We start from the raw sequence: 21,274 nt of genomic DNA, 5'->3' as shown, positions 1-21,274 counted from the left end.
TACACCAGCCAAGATTCTCCCAGGTGTCTAGTGCTTCAGCATGCCTCAGTTTTGGGTGTCTGACTCAAGTCACCTGAAATGGACCCCTCTGAAAATCAGCTCCCTTCAAGGTGTATCAGGTTGGACACTCCAATTCACTGGTCTTGGGCCCCCTTTGAATAATACTAATAAATGTAATAACAACCTCTCTCTCTTTCTTGTATGACATCCAGGTCCTGGCCTCTGGATCCTGCAGGCTAGGCGTTGCAGACTGCCCTCCAGTTCTCAGGCTGGGTTATTGTCTGTGATGCTGTCATGGTGTGGGGAGGAACCCAGGCAAAGCCAGTGCATGGCTGCGACAGCTCTGGTTGAATGGGCTGCTGAGCCTGGTCCAGGATCTACAATGACACGGACAAGGAGGCAAGTGCAGCGATGGGCTCCTGAAGTTAGCGTTAGACTCTTTATCACTGAGGTTTCCAATCTCTAAGGATATAATTTTCGGCTCCTTGGCGGTGCTGAGATTCGTCAGTGCATGACTAAAGACTGGTAGCACTCTTGTCCAAGAGTGCCTGAGCTGCCACGTACTGGGTGGCAAGAGAGCAGCCGTGGGATTCCTCCCCGAAATACGGGAAAATCCTCCAGTTGGTGCTGCCTGTTGTACCCTGTCTGGGTATAAACACGACTCCTCCCCAGCATCTATCCTTTGCAATTGCAAACACTATGGGGGTGGGATTTATGTGTCATGAGGAGGAGTTTCCTGAAGGGGTGGAGCTTATATGTTAGGGGGAGGGGTTTTCTGAAAGGGGTGGGGCTTCCCTGGAAGGAGGCGGGCTCCTGGGGCGGTTTCTGCGCTGGGGCACAGCTCGACTCGCGGAACTGGTGAGGTTTGTGAGCCGCAGGATGGAGTTTCCCTGGACGGGGGCGTGGCCTCCCATCTTTAGAGGCGGGGCGTCCGTGGAAGCAGGCGTGGCCTCAACCTGCGTCGGGATTGGTGGGTTTGATCGAAGGGGCGTGGCCTCCCCGCCCGGGGGCGTGGCGCTGCGGTGGTCCCTGTAGATAGCCTCTCCCTGACGGGGCGGGGCCTGTGTGGCAGAGGGCGTGTCTCCCGGCGGCTCCGCCCCCCCGGGCCGATATAGCCTCGTGCGCCGGCGGCCCGCGCCCCGCGCCCCGCCATGACCCTGCGGCGGCTGCAGCCCAAGGAGGAGGATGCGGCGGGGGCAGCTGCTCTGGATCCGGGACCCGCGGGGGGCGGCCCCTTCCTGGCGCTGGGCGGCTGCCGGGCGGCCGAGATGTATCGGGCGCTGGCGGCCTCCGGAGGCACCTTGCCCCGGGCACGCAAGGTACGGACCGGACCGGGACCGAGCCCCCTCCTTCCCCCGAACCGGGACCGAGCGCCACCCCCCGCACCGGAAACCGGGACCGAGCCCCCTTCTCCCTGCCCCGAACCGGAAACCGGGACCGAGCCCCCTTCTCCCTGCCCCGAACCGGAAACCGGGACCGGGACCGAGCCCCCTTCTTCCCCCGAACCGGGACCGAGCGCCACCCCCCCACCGGAAACCGGGACCGAGCCCCCTTCTCCCTGCCCCGAACCGGGACCGGGACCGAGCCCCCTTCTCCCTGCCCCGAACCGGGACCGGGACCGGGACCGAGCCCCCTTCTCCCTGCCCCGAACCGGGACCGGGACCGGGACCGAGCCCCCTTCTCCCTGCCCCGAACCGGGACCGGGACCGGGACCGAGCCCCCTTCTCCCTGCCCCGAACCGGGACCGGGACCGGGACCGAGCCCCCTTCTCCCTGCCCCGAACCGGGACCGGGACCGGGACCGAGCCCCCTTCTCCCTGCCCCGAACCGGGACCGGGACCGGGACCGAGCCCCCTTCTCCCTGCCCCGAACCGGGACCGGGACCGGGACCGAGCCCCCTTCTCCCTGCCCCGAACCGGGACCGGGACCGGGACCGAGCCCCCTTCTCCCTGCCCCGAACCGGGACCGGGACCGGGACCGAGCCCCCTTCTCCCTGCCCCGAACCGGGACCGGGACCGGGACCGAGCCCCCTTCTCCCTGCCCCGAACCGGGACCGGGACCGGGACCGAGCCCCCTTCTCCCTGCCCCGAACCGGGACCGGGACCGGGACCGAGCCCCCTTCTCCCTGCCCCGAACCGGGACCGGGACCGGGACCGAGCCCCCTTCCCGGGACCGGGACCGAGCCGCTCCCGCGTCCGGACCCTCCCTACCCCTTAGACTCCCCCTCCGGGGACCGAGACCCGACGCCCTCCCCGCTTCCCGGACCGAGCCTCCCTCCTCGAAACAGGACAGAGCCCCTTCCCCCCCACCCTCCCCGACCGGAACCGGGCCGAGTCTTTCCCCCCACCCCCACCCTCCACGACCGGGGCCGGGAACGAGCCCCCTCCTCAACTAGGACCGAGCCCCCTCCCTGCCCCTTAGAACCCCCCCCCGGACCGAAACCCCCCCCGCGGACCGAGCCCTCGACTGAAACCGAGCCCCCCCTTTTCCCACCGGGACCGAACCCCCTCTCCCGCGTCCAGACCCTCCCTGCCCCTTAGAGCCCCCGACCGGGACCGAGCCCGCCCCCACCCCACTGGGTCCACAGGCTATGGACCAACTGCTACTTGACCCCCCCACCCCACTCCCAGCAGGGACTTGGCTCCTCCCCAGGTGCAGCCGGCACCTTGTGTTGTCCCAATGCATCATCCCCCCATCTGTGGTGTGCGGGATGCAGGGAAAGGCTGTGGGTTTCCCTTGGTCCCCAGGGACCCGCCAGCCCTAGGGCATGTCCCTCTTGTGCTGTAAGGCCACCCCGGCCCTATGGCACCCCCAGGGCCAGCTTCCCCTAGCTGAGACTCAGCCCTCCGAGAGCATCCAGAACCCGGGGCCTGCAGTGCTGCTGTGGGCACTGAGATGAGTGCCTTTAAATCCTCCTGCTTTGGGGTCTGAACTGACCCCCGCAGGGTGGGCATTAGGGAGAAGCAGCGACAGGGCGGGCAGGCTTCCCTGTACCTGCTCCCTGCAGGCGTTGTGCATCTTCTGAAACAGCCCCTGCAGGGGATGGGGCACTGCTCTTAGCGGGCAGCTCCTGGGAGCAGATTGCCAATGCAGACAACTTGTCCTCCTTGTTGATCATCAAACTGGGAATGGCTTGAGTTCTGTGTAACTTGGAGAGGAGGAGATTGGGGGGGGGACGGGACTTTTTGCATGTCAATCAGTGGTATGTTCCACTTAATGCTTAGAGACGCTGATGGGTTAAACTCATCTCTCCAGAGAGCCAGTTTGGTGGCAAAGCGAAGGTTACAAAGATCTGCTGCAGTTCTGGCTCTGTGCTGGTTTCCTTCCTGCCCCTCACCAGTAACAAAGGCAATGAAGGAAGCTAGTTGATTTTGCTTTTTTATAGTTATCTCTAGGTCATTTCACTCCCAGCTTTTCATGCCCTAGCACAGTGCCACAATGCTTGGATTGTAAACATTGCAGGGAATTGTTGGGTTTTAAACCTAACTTCTCACTGGAACTCTTCTTTTAAAAAAAAGAAACCTCTCAGAATTTTCCACTGACCTCTGTAAAAGCTGATTATGCACGATGCTTAAATGTGGGGCTTAAATCTGACATGATGCGTTCCAGTGGAAAGAGAACACCTTAGGATCATTACTTGGCCATGGTCACTGAAAAGTTTATGTAAGGTAGAGGAAAATAACTTTAAGAAACTTCACCTCTCGTGTCCTGAGAGACATTCTGTCTAAGGCTGTCGATGGACTGCTTTGGCTGGTCCCTGGAAAAAGCCCCTGGCATTCCATGTAAAAGGGTTGCTTCCAAAACTGAGGCTTAAGTTGGTAACTGGCTTAATCTGCTGGGCGTGATAGGAAAGTAAATACTAGGGTGCTGGAAAGTGAAGTGTTTGAAATGTCTTAGTTTAGAAAGTTTGCTGTGTCCTGAACCAAGTTATCAAAACTTTCCCAAGAGAGAACTGACTGTCGGTGGGAAAGAAAGGGCCGAGTCGGCAGAACTACGGGAGCATAGCCCGCAGTCTGCTGCAGTGTGGGCATTCCTATCTCGTCAGCATCTGTCTGTGTCAAAAGCACTTATTCAGGATTCTGGGTGTTTGTGCACATGCTAGAAGTCATATGAGCACAGGGACAAGCAGCCGTAACTCTCTCCCATCTGCCCCAAAACAGACGTCATCTCTCACAGTATAAATTGTCCCTATAATCAACTTGCCAGCAATAAAAACAACAAGGAGTCCGGTGGCACCTTAAAGACTAACAGATGTATTTGGGCATAAGCTTTCATGGGTAAAAAACCTATTCCCAAATAAATCTGTTAGTCGTTAAGGGGCCACCAGATTCCTTTTTGTTTTTGTGGATACAGACTAACACAGCTACTCCCTTATACTTGCCGTCAATAGTTGGCTCTGATATCCCTCAACCTGCAGGGGTTTAGTCAGGTCACATCAAACCCCTCAAATTCCACCTGGAAAAGGACTGGAAGCCAGGACCTGTTTTGGAGCAATTCCCTGTGGCCAGTGCTTCAGAGGAGGCCATAAAACCCACAATGTCCCCTAGCTGTGCAGATTTCCAGGTGACAAGCAGGGGAGGAGAAATTCCTTCCTGATCCTAGCTGGCAGCCATGACCAGAAGCATAAGGATTGATGACTCTTATAATGTTCACCTAGGTATTGGGGCAATGGATGCTGTTTTTCATACCTTTCCTACAGCACCAGTGCTTTGCAGGCAAAGGGAGGTCCTAAGAACATGCCGACCAAGTTAGACACAGCACAGCGAGGGGTGGGATGGGGTTAGAGTCAGAACACAGGCTGTGCTTTCATATGAACACCCCTTGCTGGCTGCAGTTCAATGTTCAGTCCTCTTCTAACAGCTGTTGAAACCACTTGCTTCCTTTAGTAATATCCTCTAGCGGGGAGTTCACCGGTCAGTTCTGTGAGACACAGGCCCTGGAGCTGTGTTGTGTGTGAAGGCCTTACTGGAGAAATAAGGACTTGCTTCCTGCCCAGCTTCCCCATCCCTGTGGCAGCCTGGAAACACTCACTGCTGTTCACCAGGAACACTGAATGCAGAGCTCTTGGTGGAGCCTCACTCAGGCCGCAAGTTCTTAAGTGATCAGCTTTTGGGAGCATGTGATTGTGGGGTGCCCGTGACGGCACAGCAGGCTTGGCTCTGGGTACCATGGTATCACAGCCGCTTCAGGACACATTGACGCAATTGTCCAGGAAGTGTGGAACGTAATGAAACCATTGTTGGAGAGACAAAGAGACAAATGACTTCTCAGGTTCCCTTTTTTAATAAGCTTTTCCAAATGAGGGTGGTGAACGTGTGTGAGGTCAGGAATGGAGCTGTGGAAACCATGTCTAGTTGCGTTTTTGATCTCTGTGGCTAAGCCACATCAATGCAACGCTGGGGTGAGGGGGGTGGTTTTTTAGGTGCTGTCTATGTAGTCAGAGGCGTCAATAGCTGCCGAAGAGCAAAGTGGATTCTCTTGTCTCCTGCCAAGACAGAAAAACTGTCACCTAAATATGGATGCTGGAATCTCCTATGGTTGTGGGGGATTTGTGTACCCGTGAAGTCATGCTGTTCCCCCTTCGGTGCCCACGTAGGAAGTGGAGTTTGCAGCCCTGGCTGAGAACTCCTGTGTCACAAGCTGAACCAGTTGGGAGTGAATGATACAGATGCACCAACCTGTTGCTCTACCAGCCTCTTGTCTGATTCGAGCCCCCCGGGGTGCGGGCTGTGTGTTGGTGCAGACCTGGGGTCAGGGCTCTCGGGGTCTGCACCCAGCACTGCCACTGACTGGCTGTGACCCTGAGTAGGGCATGTCCCCAGCCAGAAAGCAGGATAATACCGCTCTGCACGTTCCTCTGGCTCCCCTGGGTGAAGAGCACTAGAGGAGCGGGGTGCTGCTGGGCGCTGGTGCTGCTGGGCGCAGGCTGCTAGTGCTGGCTCTGAGCGCTCGGCCAGGGCCGCTGAGATCGCAATCTGAGTGAGGCAGATCAGACAGGATGTGCTGGGAGGCCAGCAGGAGTTCTGATTCCAGGGGCCAGGAGGGAAGGCAGCGGGGGTTGACTTGGCAGAACAGAGGGGGTGGGAGGCATGGAGGCTGGGGGGACAAAGCAGCAAATGGGCATTGAGGCTGTGGGGGGGGGCAGCAAGACTGGCCATTTTGCTTTCAGCTGGCCGTGCTCCGGTCCCCTGGTGCGTGGGAGCTCTTGGCCCTACACTTGGACTTTTTCTAGGACTCTGTGTGCTTTACACACTTGTTCTTGGGCATGACACAGGCTCCTGGCTGCTCAGAGCCTGTGGGGGACACCCCTTCTGTGCTAACCAGTGGCTGGCGCCCAGGTCTGAGGCATTGCACAAACTTTCCTAGCCATCCCTCTCAAAGCAAGTGAGACTTTTGGTCTTGCAGAGGAAGCTTCCTGAAAGTGGCTTGGGGCTAGATGGGGCGGAGAGAGGGAGGAACTGAGTCGGGTGTTGCTAAGAACTTCAGAAGAGAAATGAATCTAGAGGCTGATGCTCTGCCAAGAAACTCTAAGTTTACTAGGAGGTCATGGATGTAGCTTCTGCGGAGTTGCCCTCTTAGCTCCCTGGTTCCTGAATTTCCTGGTGGGGAGGAGTGGGGTGGAATAGTTTCCACATCAAACTTCCTGGGAGGGGTGGGGGTCACTGCTGGAGGGGATGGCTTGGTGCTGTGATCATCACGTTTGAAATGGTTGGACTTCCTGGTGCAGTGGGTTCCAAGCCCAGGAGATGACGCCATTCCAAGTCCTGGAGCTGGCAGAAGGAGTGGGCGAAAGGCTGCCAAAGCAAAAGGGGGCAGCAGGCCTTGTGTTTGTGCCAGAGGCAAATACGACCTAGCCAGCATCAGCCAGAACAGGGCTTCAGAGCGTCTGGGGCAGGTGTCCAGGGGCTTCGCTGCACAGGGCATTGGGTTTACTCCTTTGCATCCACTTAGCTTCTCAGAACCTCTGGAGGACAGAGACGTGTTCTTGGCAGGTTAGAGTGGGCAGACCCAGCATTTCTCTGTTTGGATGCTAATGATGATAACCTGCCTTCCCCTAATCCTTTACCCAAATCTCTCTCCTCCCCCACCCCACCCCGTTGTGCCTCCCGACACTGCCCTTCACCCCCAAGCCAGTTGCACTCAGTGGCTTGTGAGCACTCTTGTGTGCACGGTCTGGGGTCTTCCAGTATGAAACTCAGCTGTGCAGAAACTTGAAGAAAGCTGGATAGTCGCAAACAAGGCCCCACCCAGGCACTGGTGCCTCCAGCCCCAGACAGGAAACCAGCTCTGCAAGCGAGTGGATGAACCGTGTGGTTTGTTTACGGAGCTGTCGGGGAGCAGGACCGGCACATTTCACTTTCAAAACCTGGATTTCCATGGGAGTCACAGATCCATTTGCATGGTCAGTTTCGCTGTAAATTTATCAGCACCTGGCTCCTCGGAGCACAGAGCTCCCTCTTTTTGACGGGGTGGGGGGCAGATTAAATTTCGCCCTCTGACTCTAGCACGTCCCAGCTGGGGAGGGCAGCCCTGGCAGGTGTGGCCCATCGTTACCCACCTGCCACCCCAGCAGAAGTAACAGTGCCCCAGCCACAGGGCGTGGTGTCGGTCGGTGCTGCCTCGGGCTTCGTGTTGGAAGCACATGTTTGCACAAGAGTCTGTTTAATTACACGTGGCGACACCGAGTCCTTGGTCGCTGCATAATGGTTTGATTCTGCAAAGGACCAAATGGGGGGATAATGTTTATTGTTGGAGAGAAAAGTAGCTGCTCTCAGCTGGCTGCTGTTTGAAGCTGCCTCGCTCTGTTCTGCTCAGGAAGGGCTGTGACCGGGCCTCTGGAGTATTTATTTATTCTCTGTGCCGTGCAGGAGCTTGGAGAATCCTGGCGGCTGCAGTGGCTGGCCGGCCGGCTCGCATGCTTAGCTGTGTCTCCGACTGGGCTTGCTTTGTGCACGCGTCCTGCCCGCTAGCACCACGGAATTGGCCAGGGCGGCGTTCGGCAGATGGCAGCCCAGCCAGCGGAGCCCATGGGGCAGCCCTTCCTAGGAGTGTAGATAAGGCGATGGCAGGAAGATGAGCCCGACTGGGCAGGGTGCTAAGGGGGGGGTACACTGGGCTGAGGGTGCAGTCAAACCCCCGGGGAAGACGGAGGCTTTGGCCGGCGATCGAGGGAGCTTGAGGCAGGATTCTAGTCCATGTTTATTTTCAAATCGAATTCCACTTGTGTGGGGTGAGGACGGCTGGGCTTTTCAAAGGCAGTTTAATAAAAACCTGCTGTCTGCTTCTTGGCCGCTGCGAGCGGGGACCGGGTTGAACCAAAGAGCAGCAAAAAAAGACACTTGGTGACAAAGCCCCATCTTTATAGTCAGCCACTACTTATGCCTCGGCCGAGATGTCTGAAATTCTTATGGCTGACTATGAAGTGGGTCCCGGGGCCGCCCACCTCAGGGTGATCCATTGATGCTAATTCATCTGGCTCATCTGCCTTGCTGCTGCCTCCCATCAGGCGTTGGTTCCCCATTTTTTAAATGATCAACAATGAGGGGGATTGTTGAATTTTGCATTAAAAATCTGACTTTAGAGGAAAACAAAGAGGCTTTCTGTCTGCGGGGCTTTCATCTCCCAGCCCCACAGAGTGCTTGCCACAGCACGCAATGCACAGAACGTGACAGGAGCCAGCGATTCTGTTTGACGTCAGACCGGGGACAAGTGTCAAACAGATGCAAGCTCCAGCTTAAACCAAAACATGATTCGATCTGTCCCCTGGTGCAGCCCTGGCCTGGTGGACCCTGCTTGTGGCCAGAGCGGAGCCTGCTCTTTGTCCTCTGTAGCACATCTCGTTCCCAAGTGCTTCACAGACTCTGTCAAAATGCAGCTGCGTCTGGGGTGAGGTGCAGCCACTGTTGAAATGACCCATCAGCGCTGCACGTTCTGGAATCCAGTGTGCCGTTTCCCTGGGGGGGCAGTTGCCCAGCTGACATTTCCCGAGGTTGCTGGCCTTCTCGCAAAGAGGGGCGGTGGGATCTGAAAGCACAGCAAGACCTTGGTGTCTCATCTCATCCAAAGGGCAGGGCGCCCGGCAGTGCAGTCTGCTCCCTAGCATTGGGCTGGGTCAGGAATGGAGCTCAGGATGTCTGGCTTGATGCCTCCTGGGGCTGTTGGCAGGTCCTCCAAGGCGAGTAGTGACTGGCAGCTCGCAGGCCCAGGCCGTGCAAGGGGAGCCTCTCCAGGGTCCCTCTCCACTGCAGTAAGAGCCCCGCGGCTCTGCCCCGGCTGACTCAAGCTGCAGGACTGAACCTTGCAGTGGAGCTGTTTGGGTTCAGGCCCTGGCTCTGAAACCCTGCGAGGGCCTGGGCTCCAGCCCCTGCGTGCACTGCTCTGTCTGAGCCCCGCGAGCTGGAGTCAGCTGACCCGGCGCTGCAGGTTTCTGTAGCAGCGCTAGGTGGTTGATTTCAGGAGTCAAGAGCTGTGACTTGTCTTGCTGCTGCAGCCTGGCGCTCCCCATCGGGGCAGCCGCCATGGGGCTCTACTGGTCACAGAGCAGGAGGTGGATGCTGCAGAGCCGGAGGTGCCACATTGGAAGGGGTCTTAAAACACCTGCTTAAAGTGGGCAGAGTCTGCTGGTGCCCATCTGGGATGTAGCAGCTGGACAGGGATGGCTGCCCGACCCCGAACGGCTCCAAAGGGGCAGAGCCCAGCCCCTCTTTCCAATGCGCCTTGAGCCCTTTCTAAGGGCCAGCCGGAGCTGCAGGGGAGGCGGATTTTACACTTCGTTGTGCAGGGTGCTGGTGCAGCGATTGTGCCCTGACCAATCTGTGGCCTGGGAAAAGGGGAGCTCTGCCCAGGTGCCCTGAGTTCACGAGGACATCACACAGGGTGGATCTTGCCTGTATGCTGGGCAGCAGCCGTGTGGGACGGCAGAACCTGCCACCCCTCCCTCCATGTTCACACATGCCCTGCAGCGAGGGCCCAGGATGGCACTGGCTCTCCATCTGACACTTGGAATCCTTGGGGCCTGGCCCAGCCACTGAGTTGCTGTGTGACTGGCCAGGCTGGGTCAGACCTGAGAGTCCCTCCAGTCCTGGGTCCTGGCTCCAGCAGGGGCCAGCCAGACTGAGGTCAGCCCCCGGCTTGCTGGGCTTTATATCCCTGTGAGCTGTGATCGCTGGGCGAGGTCACTCCCTCTCTGCCAGCCCCAGCCTGGCCGCCTTCCCCGGCGGCAGGGAAAGGGGTTATGGGGCTATGGGGCTCACCTGGAAGGTGATGTGGAAGGGCCATGTGCTCCATCGCCTGGCAGTTCTGCAGCTAATGCTCCAGAGTCCCAGGGGGAAGCATCTGCTTTTGCACGCCGGCGTGGGGGGGAAGGGATGGGACGGTCTAACGTTGGTGTGTTTTCTCGCTCTCTCCTAGGGCTCTGGATGCCGATGGAAATCTCTGAGCCAGTCCCCGGAGCAGCACCGGTAAGCCACACCGCTTCCTTAGCCCGAACAATAACCGGGGTCTGGCCTCAGCACGGCAGCCTCCTTCCCCCTCTCCCAGCCAGAGCAGCCTCTGGCTACTCCTTAGCATCTTGACAGGCTCATAAAAAGCAGCCTCCAGCTTCTGATCAGCTCTTGGGTTTCGGCCATTAACACTCAAGGGCACTTACCCCTAGGTGCGGCTGTGATGCCAGGCGGTGCCCACTCCTCAGCTGTCCCAGACCAGGCATGCAAATAGGCTTGTGGTCTGTGGGGCTAGGCCGGGGCAGGGGGTAAAGGGAACAGCCCCATAGTGGCCTGCCAGCAAGGGAGGGAGGCTGATTGTGAAAAACAAACAAAAAAAAATAACCCAACCTAATATCAAAGAGAAGTTCCATGAATTCCTAAAGCTTCAGGGAAGTTTAGCTGGCCCTTCTGCATCCCAAACGCAGCTGCACTGGGCTTGAGCAGAAACGTTGGTTCCCTCCGTGCTCTCTACCCCTGCCAACGGGCCAAGCTGAGTGGGGATGCCAGGAGTGAACCAGCATCGGGGGGCAAAGTCAGTTAGCGCCTCAGAAGCGTTCCAGTTCTAACGATCTCCCCTGGCTGGGGGCAGGCGGGTGTGCTGAGGGGCCATTAGGCTGGGGGCCGATGTGCAGCTTGGCCCTGTGGGAATTTATAGAATCATAGAACAGGAAGGGACCTCGAGACAACATCAACCTGCGCTCCTGGACCATCCCTGACATGTCTGTCTAACCTGCTCTTAAAAATCTCCAATGACGGAGATTCCACAGCCTCCCTAGGCAATTTATTCCAGTGCTTAACCACCCTGACAGTTGAGAAGTTTTTCCTAATATCCAACCTAACCCGCCCTTGCTGCAATTTAAGCCCATTGCTTCTTGTACTATCCTCAGAGGTTAACAACAACAATTTTTCTCCCTCATTCTTGATAAGTTTCAAGTACATAAAAGGGTGGTACAGGTCCCCTTTCAGTCTTCTCTGCTCCAGACTAAACAAGCCCAATTTTTTCAATCTTCCCTCCTTGATCATGTTTTCTAGACCTTTAATCGTTTTTGTTGCTCTTCTCTGGACTGTTTCCAATTTGTCCACATCTTTCCTGAAATGTGGTGCCCAGAACTGGACACAATACTCCAGATGAGGCCTAATCAGCGTGGAGTAGAGCGGAAGAATTACTACTCGTGTCTTGCTCACAGTACTCCTGCTAATACATCCCAGAATGATGTTAACTTTTTTTGCAACAGCTTTACACTGTTGACTCATATTTAGCTTGTGATCCACCATGACCCCCAGATCCCTTTCCGCAGTGCTCCTTCCTAGACAGTCATTTCCCATTTTGTGTGTGTGCAACTGATTGTTCCTTCCTAAGTGGAGCACTTGGCATTTGTCCTTATTGAATTTCATCCAGTTTAGTTCAGACCATTTCTCCAGTTTGTCCAGATCATTTTGAATTTTGATCCTATCCTCCAAAGCACTTGCAACTCCTCCCAGCTTGGTATCATCCTCAAACTTTATAAGTGTACTCTCTATGCCTTTTATGTAAATCATTGATAAAGATATTGAACAGAACCAGACCCAGAACTGGTCACTGAGGGACCCCAGTCGTTATGCCCTTCCAGCATGACTGTGAACCACTGATAACTACTCTCTGGGAATGATTTTCCAATCAGTTATGCACCCACCTTATAGTAACTCCATCTAAGTTGTGTTTCCCTAGTTGATTTATGAGAAGGTCATGTGAGACTGTATCAGAAGCCTTACTAAAGTCAAGATATAGCACATCTACCACTTCTGCCCTATCCATAAGGCTTGTTACCCTGTCAAAGAAAGCTATCAGGTTGGTTTGACACGATTTGCTCTTGACAAATCCATGCTGACTGTTACTTATCATCTCATTATCTTTTAGGTGTTTGCAAATTGATTGCTGAATTATTTATTCCATTATCTTTCTGGGTACAGAAGTTAAGCTGATTGGTCTGTAATTCCCCGGGTTGTCCGTATTCCCCTTTTTGTAGATGGGCACTAGCTTTGCCCTTTTCCAGTCCTCCGTGACTTCTCAAAGATAACCACTAATGGCTCAGATATCGCCTCAGCTCCTTGGGTATTCTAGGACGCAGTTCACCAGGCCCTGATGATTTGAAGACATCTAACTTATCTCAGTAATTTTAAACTTGTTCTGTCCCTATTTTAGACTCTGATCCTACCTCGTTTTCACTGGCATTCACTGTTAGACGTCTAGTCGCCACCAGCCTTCTTGGCGAAAAGTCATTAGGCACCTCTGCCGTTTCCGCATTTTTCTCTTATTGCCTTTCTCCCCTCATTGAGTAACGGGCTTACTCCGTCTTTGGCCTTCCTCTTGCTTCTAATGTATCTGTAGAATGTTTTCTTGTTACCCTTTATGTCCCTAGCTAGGTTGATCTCATTTTGTGCCTCGGCCTTGTTAATTTTGTCCCTACATATGTGGTGTTTGTTTATATTCATCCTTTATCGTTTGACTGAGTTTCGACTCTTTTTTGAGTTTTAGATCACCGAAGATCTCCTGGTTAAGCCAGGGTGGTCTCTTTCCTGTGCAGTGGGATAGTTCTGCACACCGAGGTGTTGGAAAGGTCTGCAGTCAGCGAGGGATTGGAGCCTACAGGGCGGAGGGCGTTGCGGGGCTGAGGACCTGACTGTGAGAGGGTCTGAACACCTTCCAGGGGGTGGGTCTCGAGCATGCCCAGAAATCCCGCCTGCATATCATAAAACCAAGGCTGTGTGCCAGGAAAACCATTAACCATTTGGGCTCTGGACACAAACCTGCTGAAAAGCCCCAGAGGCTGCAGCTCCTCTCAGAGCATTGGATTTCCTCTCGCTGGCTTTTATCCCAGCCTTCCTGGGGCTTCAGGGTGACCATTCACCGCTCAGTCCCACCAGGTGGGAAGCAGCAAGCACCGCTCAGGATTGGGCCGTTAGCAAGGCCATGACAGCAATGAACGAGCGGCAGAAGTGTGTGTGTTTGAACTGCAAAGAGAAGTCTATAAATAAAGGCTATTTTGAGCGCTTAGCCGTGGGGGCAGGGGGAAGTGATGAATTTTCTTAACCGGATGGTGAAATTCTCCCACATGAAATGAGACCCATTATGAGCCCGATGAGCAGCTGGGAGCCCTCCAGCGGAGCTTGTTAAATGCCTGCTCGGGGGCAGGCATGACACATCGCACGTGAGCCGGTAAATGGCCTGTGGAACAGCAGCCGCCTCAAGGTGTGGGGATTTTTTCCCTTTGCAAGGCTGACACCAGAGCTGGGAAAGGGCCCCTCAGATTTTGTGCTGTCGGCAGCTGCTGCAGTCCTGCCTGATTGGGGCAAACCGGGTGTGTGCTGGGGGCTTTTCCTCTCCTAGCATGCTGGTTCCTGCCTTTGCAGGGGCTGGGCTCCGATCCAGGGAGGTCTCTCCTCTCCAGCCTCCGTGGTGCATGGATAATTAAAGCCGCCTTTGAATTTCTGTTACAAGTGCCAGAAGGATCCAGCTGGCAGCCGAGTCGCTGTCTCTAGGACGTGGACCCTTTTGAGAGGGCTTTGGACAAATCCCAGCCCTCGACCCCTCAGTGTGGGGTCCTGCTGGAGTGTGAGTGGTGCTTGGGACCTGATTTGTCCCAGGCTGCAAACCAGCTGTACGTGGTGGTGTCCGAACTCACCCATGCAACCCCCCAGCCTTGCTGCTTCCCAGGGGCTCGGGCTGTCCCCCGATGGGCCTGGCTTGGCCATTAGCTAGAGTCAGTGGGACGGCTGGAAGGGCAGCTCTTTTCCTGCCAGCTACATGTGAAAGAAGCCGCATCCCCTTTGAGAAGGGGTGCACGGGTTTAATTATAAACCGAAGGGTTTGTCTGCTTTGGGAGTCTGGGCGGTGGAGACGTGTTGCCACTGGCTTTAAAGTGGGGCTTGCAGCTGGGTAACGGGTTGGCACTGGAAGCCCAGACATGCGGGGGGGGGGGGAGGTGGGGTGTTACACTGGTGCAAGTGATGCTTTACCCTCGTAGACGTGTTCCACTCGTGTAGTGTTAACACTGGCGGGTTGTATTAGTAGCGATACTGGAGCAGAGATCCCGAGTGCCCCAGACGAGCCGCCTCCTTGGGAAAGTAAAACCGATCACAGCCCTGATGGGTGCCGGAAGTAGGGCCAGCAATCCAGGCTCCTTCCAGCAGAGACTAGGATGGTAACCCTTGGGCAGCCCATGGTGGGCAGGGCTTGTGAGCCATCCCATGTCACGGCTGCCAGGGCTGCGCCACTGTCCCCATTTGCAGTGGGGGGACATGAGGTGCTGAGAGGTTAAGGGACATTCCCAAGTTCACAGCACCAGGCAGTGTCAGTCGGTTTCCTGACAGCAGCCATTATCCTCGGTGCTCCTCCAGGTTTGCCGATAGCTCCTTTCTCTCTGCGCCTCCTGACGCCCCGGAGAAGGCCCAGTGACTCATGCTGAATGTGGAGGAGAGCTGTTCTGTGAAGACTTAATTCAGTGAAAACACTGAACGAGCTGCTTGGCTAAGGGGCACGACGCGCTTTCCTGCCTGCATTGTTCTGGAGCACAGGAATAAACCCATTTGGAGTGTAATTGCTTAGCTGCAAGCAGGAGACGCTTACGCAACTTGTTAAATAACACGCTCTGGGGAGCAGCGGGGCCAGCCTGCTGGTGGCCTGCGAGGTGGGGCCTGATGCTTGGTACGCAGAGCCTGGCAGGTAGTCAGGGTGGATTCCCCTTTCGTGTTGGGAGGGTGGGGTTCCCCTCTGGGAGTCGGGCCCATGCTGAAGTCGTCATATCTGTGTCACTGTCTCTTCCCCCTTCTGCCCCTCGCTGGGGAAGCTGTATAATTAAATGTGGCCCTGGCCTCAGTTCATTCCTGCTTTAAACCTGGGAGCTGGGACTCCTGGGTTCTAGCCCCAGCTCTTAGAGGGATTGCAGTCCAGTGCCTGGAGCAGGGGGACCAAGAGCTCGGACTCCTGGGTCCTCATCCTGGCTCTGCTACTGACCTGCTGTGTCACCTTGGGCAAGTCACTTAACCCTTCTGCGCTGGCTCAAGGCCCGTGGGAGAGAAGAGGTGTCCCTGGGATTTGAATGGGCTTTGTGACAAGGGGGGTTGAGTTGGTAGCCGTGCTCCATGCTGGCGAAACACCGCTGGGGCGGGAGGATATCACCGGTGCTGCAGGGAACAGTAGCAGTGACATGGGTGAGACGCTGCCCTGGGGGCCGTGGCTCTGTTCTGGGCACGCAGCCATGGGCGGCGTGGAACAGGGAGTCTCAGACCGCTGCTGATGACCCTTTCCCTCCCCAGGAAGGTGATCACGCTGGAGAAGGAGGCAGAGGAGACATTTGGGTTTGAGATCCAGGTGAGTGCCCCCCACCCCTGAGGGCAGAGAAATCAGCTGACACTCGCTCTAAGACCGACCTCAAGTGGGATTTGGATCATGGTTCTACCCGGTAGGCCCCCTGGGGACCAAGGGCTGCCTCTCCTAGCCGCTCCTCCCGCCTGGTGGTGCTGGGCGGCCAGGTGTGGCTGTATCAGCCCCAGCGGTGCAGTTCGCAGCCGTTCCTGGGGAGGGGGTTGCCCCATGCTCGGCCATTGCAGGCAGCACTGCTCCCTAGAGCAGCAGCGTGCTCACGGCGTGGAGGAGCTGCCCTGGGTTCAGTGATTTCAGACCAGACCTTGCTCTGCATTTACAGTATTTTTAAACTGCATCTGAGCCTGGGATTATTTTTAGCAGCGATGATGCCGAAGTTACAGAAGCCGCCCCCGACTCAGTCACGGTTCAGATGGCGGGAGGGGGCTGGCAGCTCACGCAAAGCAGCCAGCTGGAGCAGGCTGGGTTTGAGGGCCTGTGTGGGGGCCCCCATCGCTGTGCGTTGCTAAGCACTATGCAAAGGTTGGTTAAATACGGAACGTTTGGGGTGGTGGCTCGTGACGTGCAGGGACGCGGAGCTGGAGGGAGGCAGCGTAGGCAGTCCCTGGATCCTCAGCTGTAGCAGGGACCTGGGGAGGTAACACGGCACTGGGAGATGGATGGTGCTAACCTTGGGGCTGGAAGCTTCCTCTGTGTCTCGCCGGCCAGCCAGTGCTCGCTCAGCCCTTCCCACTAACGAACTGGCGGCTGCTGCTCATTCCAGACCTATGGACTCCACCACCAAGACAAGAAGAGTGTGGAAATGTTCACCTTTGTCTGCCGTGTCCACGAGGGGAGCCCAGCCCAGTTAGCCGGGCTCACACCCGGTAAGTGCATCGTGCCAGCTCCCCGGGGCTTGGTCCCCATCTCACACCCTGGGGCAGGATGAGGTACGGACGGTGGGGGGAGGCTGTCAGTGCCAGGGTAGGACCCAGGCATTCAGTGGGCTGAGGGACCCAGGCATCCTGGCTCTCAGGGGCAGACCCATATTTCTCTAACAGTGGTGTTCACTGGTTAAAGTAAGTAGAACAGAAGAAACCAGATATGGGAGCTGCCGAGTGGGAGGAGGAGGAGGAGAACTGAGAAATAGTTCGGGAAAAGGCAGCTCCATGCGTGGCACCTGGGTGTCAGCCCCTCTGCCCTTTCTTGGCCTTGCATTGTTTGACTGACCCCCAGGGCTGCAGGGCCCCGGGAAATGACTGGTCTCAGGCGCGAGGGGGAAGTCACAAGCGCTGCCCTTCACAATCGCTTCTGTTTGCATGCAGCCCCTGGCGGGTGCCAGCCACACAGGCAGTGTCCCCCGCCTTATCACGTCACCGCACATGCCACGGCCTGGTGCTGTGCAGCCCAATGCAGGAAGTGACTCTGCAAAGTTCACTGGAGCATGGGGCCTTCCATGAGCAGACAGTGGGGTGGGGTAGCTCTGAGCTCTGCCATGCACTCGTTCTTGTAATGTTCCCGGCCAGCCAGATTCCAGCTGGGAGCCAGGACTCCTGGGTTCTCTCCCTGGCCCAGGGAAGGGGTTGGGGACTAGTGGTTAGAGCTATGGCGACTGGGAGCCAGGACTGTGAGTTCTTCTCCAGTTGTGTCCTGAGTTTAACCTGGGGAAAGTCCCTTCTGACATGTGGCTCAGGCTGCCCTGCCCCCTCTGTGCAGGGCTCAGGGTTAGTGTCAGATATCCATGGGGCTGGGAAGGGGGTGGCTGCATCAGCCAATCCCTTGCGGGGGCACCGAGCTGAGGTTCATGCCACTGGCAAGGGCGGCTCTGAGTGCTTTGTCTGCCTCCCAGGAGACACCATCACAGCAGTAAACGGGCTGAACGTGGAGGGCATCCGACACCGCGAGATCGTGGAAATCATCAAGGCCTCTGGCAACGTGCTCAGGTGAGATGCTTGCAGCCGCGCTGGGGGGCAGGAGAGCTGGGTCTGGAACACGTTCCCTGTGCTCCAGATGGGAGGTGGGGATCCACTGTCCCAGTGCTGTGGTGCCTGGCCAGCTTGTGGGGCTGAGGGGCAGGAGAGCTGGGGCTGGGACGTATTCCCCGTGCTCCAGGTGGGAGGTGGGGATCCACTGCCCCTGTGCTCTGGTGCCTGGCTGGCTTGTCCTGGAGATAGGGCTGGGCCAGGGGCAGGAGGAAGCAGCTGGTGCTCACAGGAACTGGCTTCCTCAGAAAATAACCCCTGCCTCAGTGGGACTGGGGGCTGCCTGGCTCCCAGAGCCCAGCGCCTTGCTTAGAGCAGCTCCTGCTCATCCCCTGTCTGTGTCCTCTGCCGGCTGGGGGACTTGTAGCCTGGGGGGGCGAGCCACCCTTGGAGTGCCCCACCTGGCTGCGAGGGAGCCCGCTCCAGCTCCGACCCCTTCGCCTGGTAACGAGCTCCTTCCCCTCTGCTGTGGGACCGTGTCAGACCCAAGCTCGGCACCAGGCCCCGCCTCCGGGGCCACGAGGTGGATGAGCTGAGCCCAGGAAGCCCACCTGGCGACAAGTTGTCCTGTGCTGGGCTGAACTCCGGAGAGTGCCTGGAAAAACATCCAGTGCCTCTTTGCTGCAGCAACTTGAAAGGGGGGGGTCTGCAGAGGACACCCCCTTTGCTGGTGGGGAGCAGGCTGGCAGGGGACCCCCTTTCTCCATGGAAGGCTGTGATTTGGTTGGTCGCTACCAGAAGCTGGTCTCTTGCAGGCTGGAGATGCTGTATGGGACGTCCATCCGGAGAGCAGAGCTGGAGGCACGGCTGCAGTACCTAAAGGTGAGGCTGTGACCTGGAGTGAGCTACCTGCCCGTCCGCAGCCAGGTCCCCCCAGGCAGCCCTAACTGGCCTGTCTGTCTTGCAGCAAACCCTGTATGAGAAGTGGGGGGAGTACCGCTCGCTGATGGTCCAGGAGCAGAGGCTGGTGCGTGGTGAGTGGGGGCGCCGGGTGTGTGTTTTGCTGTGGGAGTGAAAAGCAGCCAGAGGGGTGGGGACCTCCCCGTGCTGGGAGCACACCCAGCCTGCCGGGGAGGGGGCTAATTTGCTGGCTGACGCCCCAAAGCCCTCGCCGGGCTGGCTGCTGCACTGTGTGGTCGTGCCCAGCCCGTTCTAACGCCCCTTGTCCCCCCAGGGATTGTGGTGAAAGACCCCAGTATCTACGACACGCTGGAATCTGTCCGCTCCTGCCTGTACAGCGCTGGGCTCGCAAGCGGCTCCCTCGCCTTCGGGAAGATGCTGTCAGGTGCGGGCAGTACCTCCAGCTGCGTCAGCACCGCCACTGAAGAGAGCGAGGACTCTGTCTACCAGACCTGCTTCTTTGACTCCGCCGATTCCCTGGACGGGCACTCAGGGCGGGACGGGGGCAGCGCCCCCCCAGTCCTCTCCCAGCGCCGGCCCACCCTGACCCGCAGTGCCAGCGTCAAATGCACCAGCAGCAGCAATGGGGCCGTGGGGCACTTCTGGGACAGGCCAGGTGACCAAAAGAACTGCACAATCACGCCCCACAAGAGCAAACACACCAGCTTCCGGAAACGGCTCCTCAGGTTCATCCCGGGACTGAACCGCTCTCTGGAAGAGGAGGAGAGCCACCTGTAGGGGGTGCTGGCTGCAGGGGTGGAGCACAGGGGACAAGGGGGGCCATGGAGCAGCCAAGTTTTACGCAGTTTGGTTTATTTATATATTTATTATCTCGGTTGGTGCCAATGCACTGGCAGAGCATGGTGCTGGGGCCTGGGTTTCAGAGCTGGGGGGCGCCTCTGCTGTGAAGGGCACAGGGGATTTTTGCTCCCCCCACAGAAGGAGAAACATGTAAGGGAATGGGGGGGAGGGCAGCAGGAGCTGGATCTAGCCCCAGCGGCAGCCTGGGTGCCTGCTTGTGGGAACTGCTGGAGGAGGGAACTGGGCCTGTCTGCACAGTTAGGGGGCATTTTCAGGTGTCCTGGGGGAATGGGCCATGGGGGGCCCTTTGCTTCCAGACCTCATGTGACCAAACCCCTCCAATAGCTCTGGGGGCACATGAGCTGATGAGTCAGAGCTTGTCTGGGGCAGCATCAAACGGGCTCTGCCCTCAGGCCAGTACCATCAGCAGGGAGGCCACAGGAGGAGAGAGAAACTACTCCTTCCTCGAGCAGGAGGCATGGGAGAGGCTGGCCATGCCCCTGCCTGTGTCTCCCGGGGGCCAGGTTGCAGTGGAAGTGCAGGACTGTCTCGGAAAGAGAGGGATCCTGGTGCTACCCCAGAGTGCTCTGAACGGAGCAGTAGCCAGCAGGATCTCCGAGCGGGCGCCCTCTTCCCCAATGCAGCACGGAGCATCCTGGCCCAGAGAGGTGTGGGGTCCCCTGCCTGCTTTCCCCTGGAAGGCGTCCAGCAGCCAGTGGCTCTGCTCTGTTCCAGCCACATCCTCCTCCCGTCTCTGCAGCGCTGGGGCTCTGCGTGACTTTCTGCGAAGTCTGGTGCTTCTGTGTCAGCCCTATTTATGGCACTGGCTCTCAGCACACAGGTGACTGAACCTGGGGGTGTCTGTCTCTCCACCACACCACTCCGCCCGGTGACGCATTGACTGGAGTGAGAAGATCCCTTTGTAACCGCCTGACGCCAGCAGAACTGCTCAGCCCACTGGTGTGCACGGGCTGTCACGTGGCCGGGAGAGACCGCTCGGGCTGCTGAGCACCCTGCAGGATCACACCCATGGGGTGGCTGCCGCAGGCAAGCTAGCATCGTACTGGGGTGTGTCCACTCTCTGGAAGGAGGAGTCGGCACTCAGGGACAGCCCTGGCCTGAGAGCGGGATGGGGCTGTACTGGGTGACCTGCAGCCCTTAAGGAAAAGGCTTTACAGCTCCATCTTCACTGGCTGCGGGAGGGGAGAGAACCTGGTTCCATGGAGCAGAGGGGAACGTCTCAGCAAAGCTGGTTCTTATCTCAGGAAATAGCCACAGGAAGAGGGTGGCTCAGCAAGTGAGGGCTCCCTGCTGGATAAAATGGAGCCCCTGCCCCCCAGGCAGTGCTAATAGCAGAGGGGAGTGGGGCTGTGGTTAGCTGTGGTGTGGGGGAGTGAGGTTTTGTACGGACACAGACATTGCTGTTAAAATGCTTGGCACAGATTCTGATCAATACAATGAGACTGTTTTGCATCTGTGTGGGGCTGTTGCAATTTCACCTTGGCTCGCTTGCTTCCCGAGATGGGGCAGTGTCCCTGAGGGGGTGGGGGTCACAGGACCAGGGGCGAAAGGACTTGCCCCCAGGGTCAGTGGCAGAGCTGGCTACGGAACCCAGGCAGCCGGACTCCCAGCCCCATGCACCTGTCAGCCTTGCATGGGCTGAGTGGCTCAGAGGATGTCTCCATTGAGCTCCTGTTAGCAGCCCCCCCCATGAGTGTCTGTCTGGGGGGGCACACTTAGCCTTCCTGTAAGCTCCCTCCAGCACAG

General features: G+C 57.5%; 1 protein-coding gene across 1 annotated transcript; it reads left to right on the top strand.

The window, feature by feature from the left end:
- Positions 1 to 1,151: 1,151 nt before the first annotated feature.
- Positions 1,152 to 20,878, top strand: TAMALIN (trafficking regulator and scaffold protein tamalin). Its single transcript, XM_050925615.1, has 8 exons — positions 1,152 to 1,319; positions 10,410 to 10,459; positions 15,779 to 15,833; positions 16,609 to 16,711; positions 17,674 to 17,767; positions 18,562 to 18,628; positions 18,714 to 18,780; positions 18,981 to 20,878. The coding sequence occupies exons 1-8, from the start codon at positions 1,152 to 1,154 to the stop codon at positions 19,442 to 19,444; spliced, it is 1,068 nt and encodes a 355-aa protein (XP_050781572.1). The 3' UTR covers positions 19,445 to 20,878.
- The last annotated feature ends 396 nt before the right edge of the window (positions 20,879 to 21,274 follow it).

The sequence above is a fragment of the Gopherus flavomarginatus genome, chromosome 16 (genome assembly GCF_025201925.1).
Source record: "Gopherus flavomarginatus isolate rGopFla2 chromosome 16, rGopFla2.mat.asm, whole genome shotgun sequence".
Classification (NCBI taxonomy): domain Eukaryota; kingdom Metazoa; phylum Chordata; order Testudines; family Testudinidae; genus Gopherus; species Gopherus flavomarginatus.
This window is presented reverse-complemented; position numbering and strand designations above follow the sequence as displayed.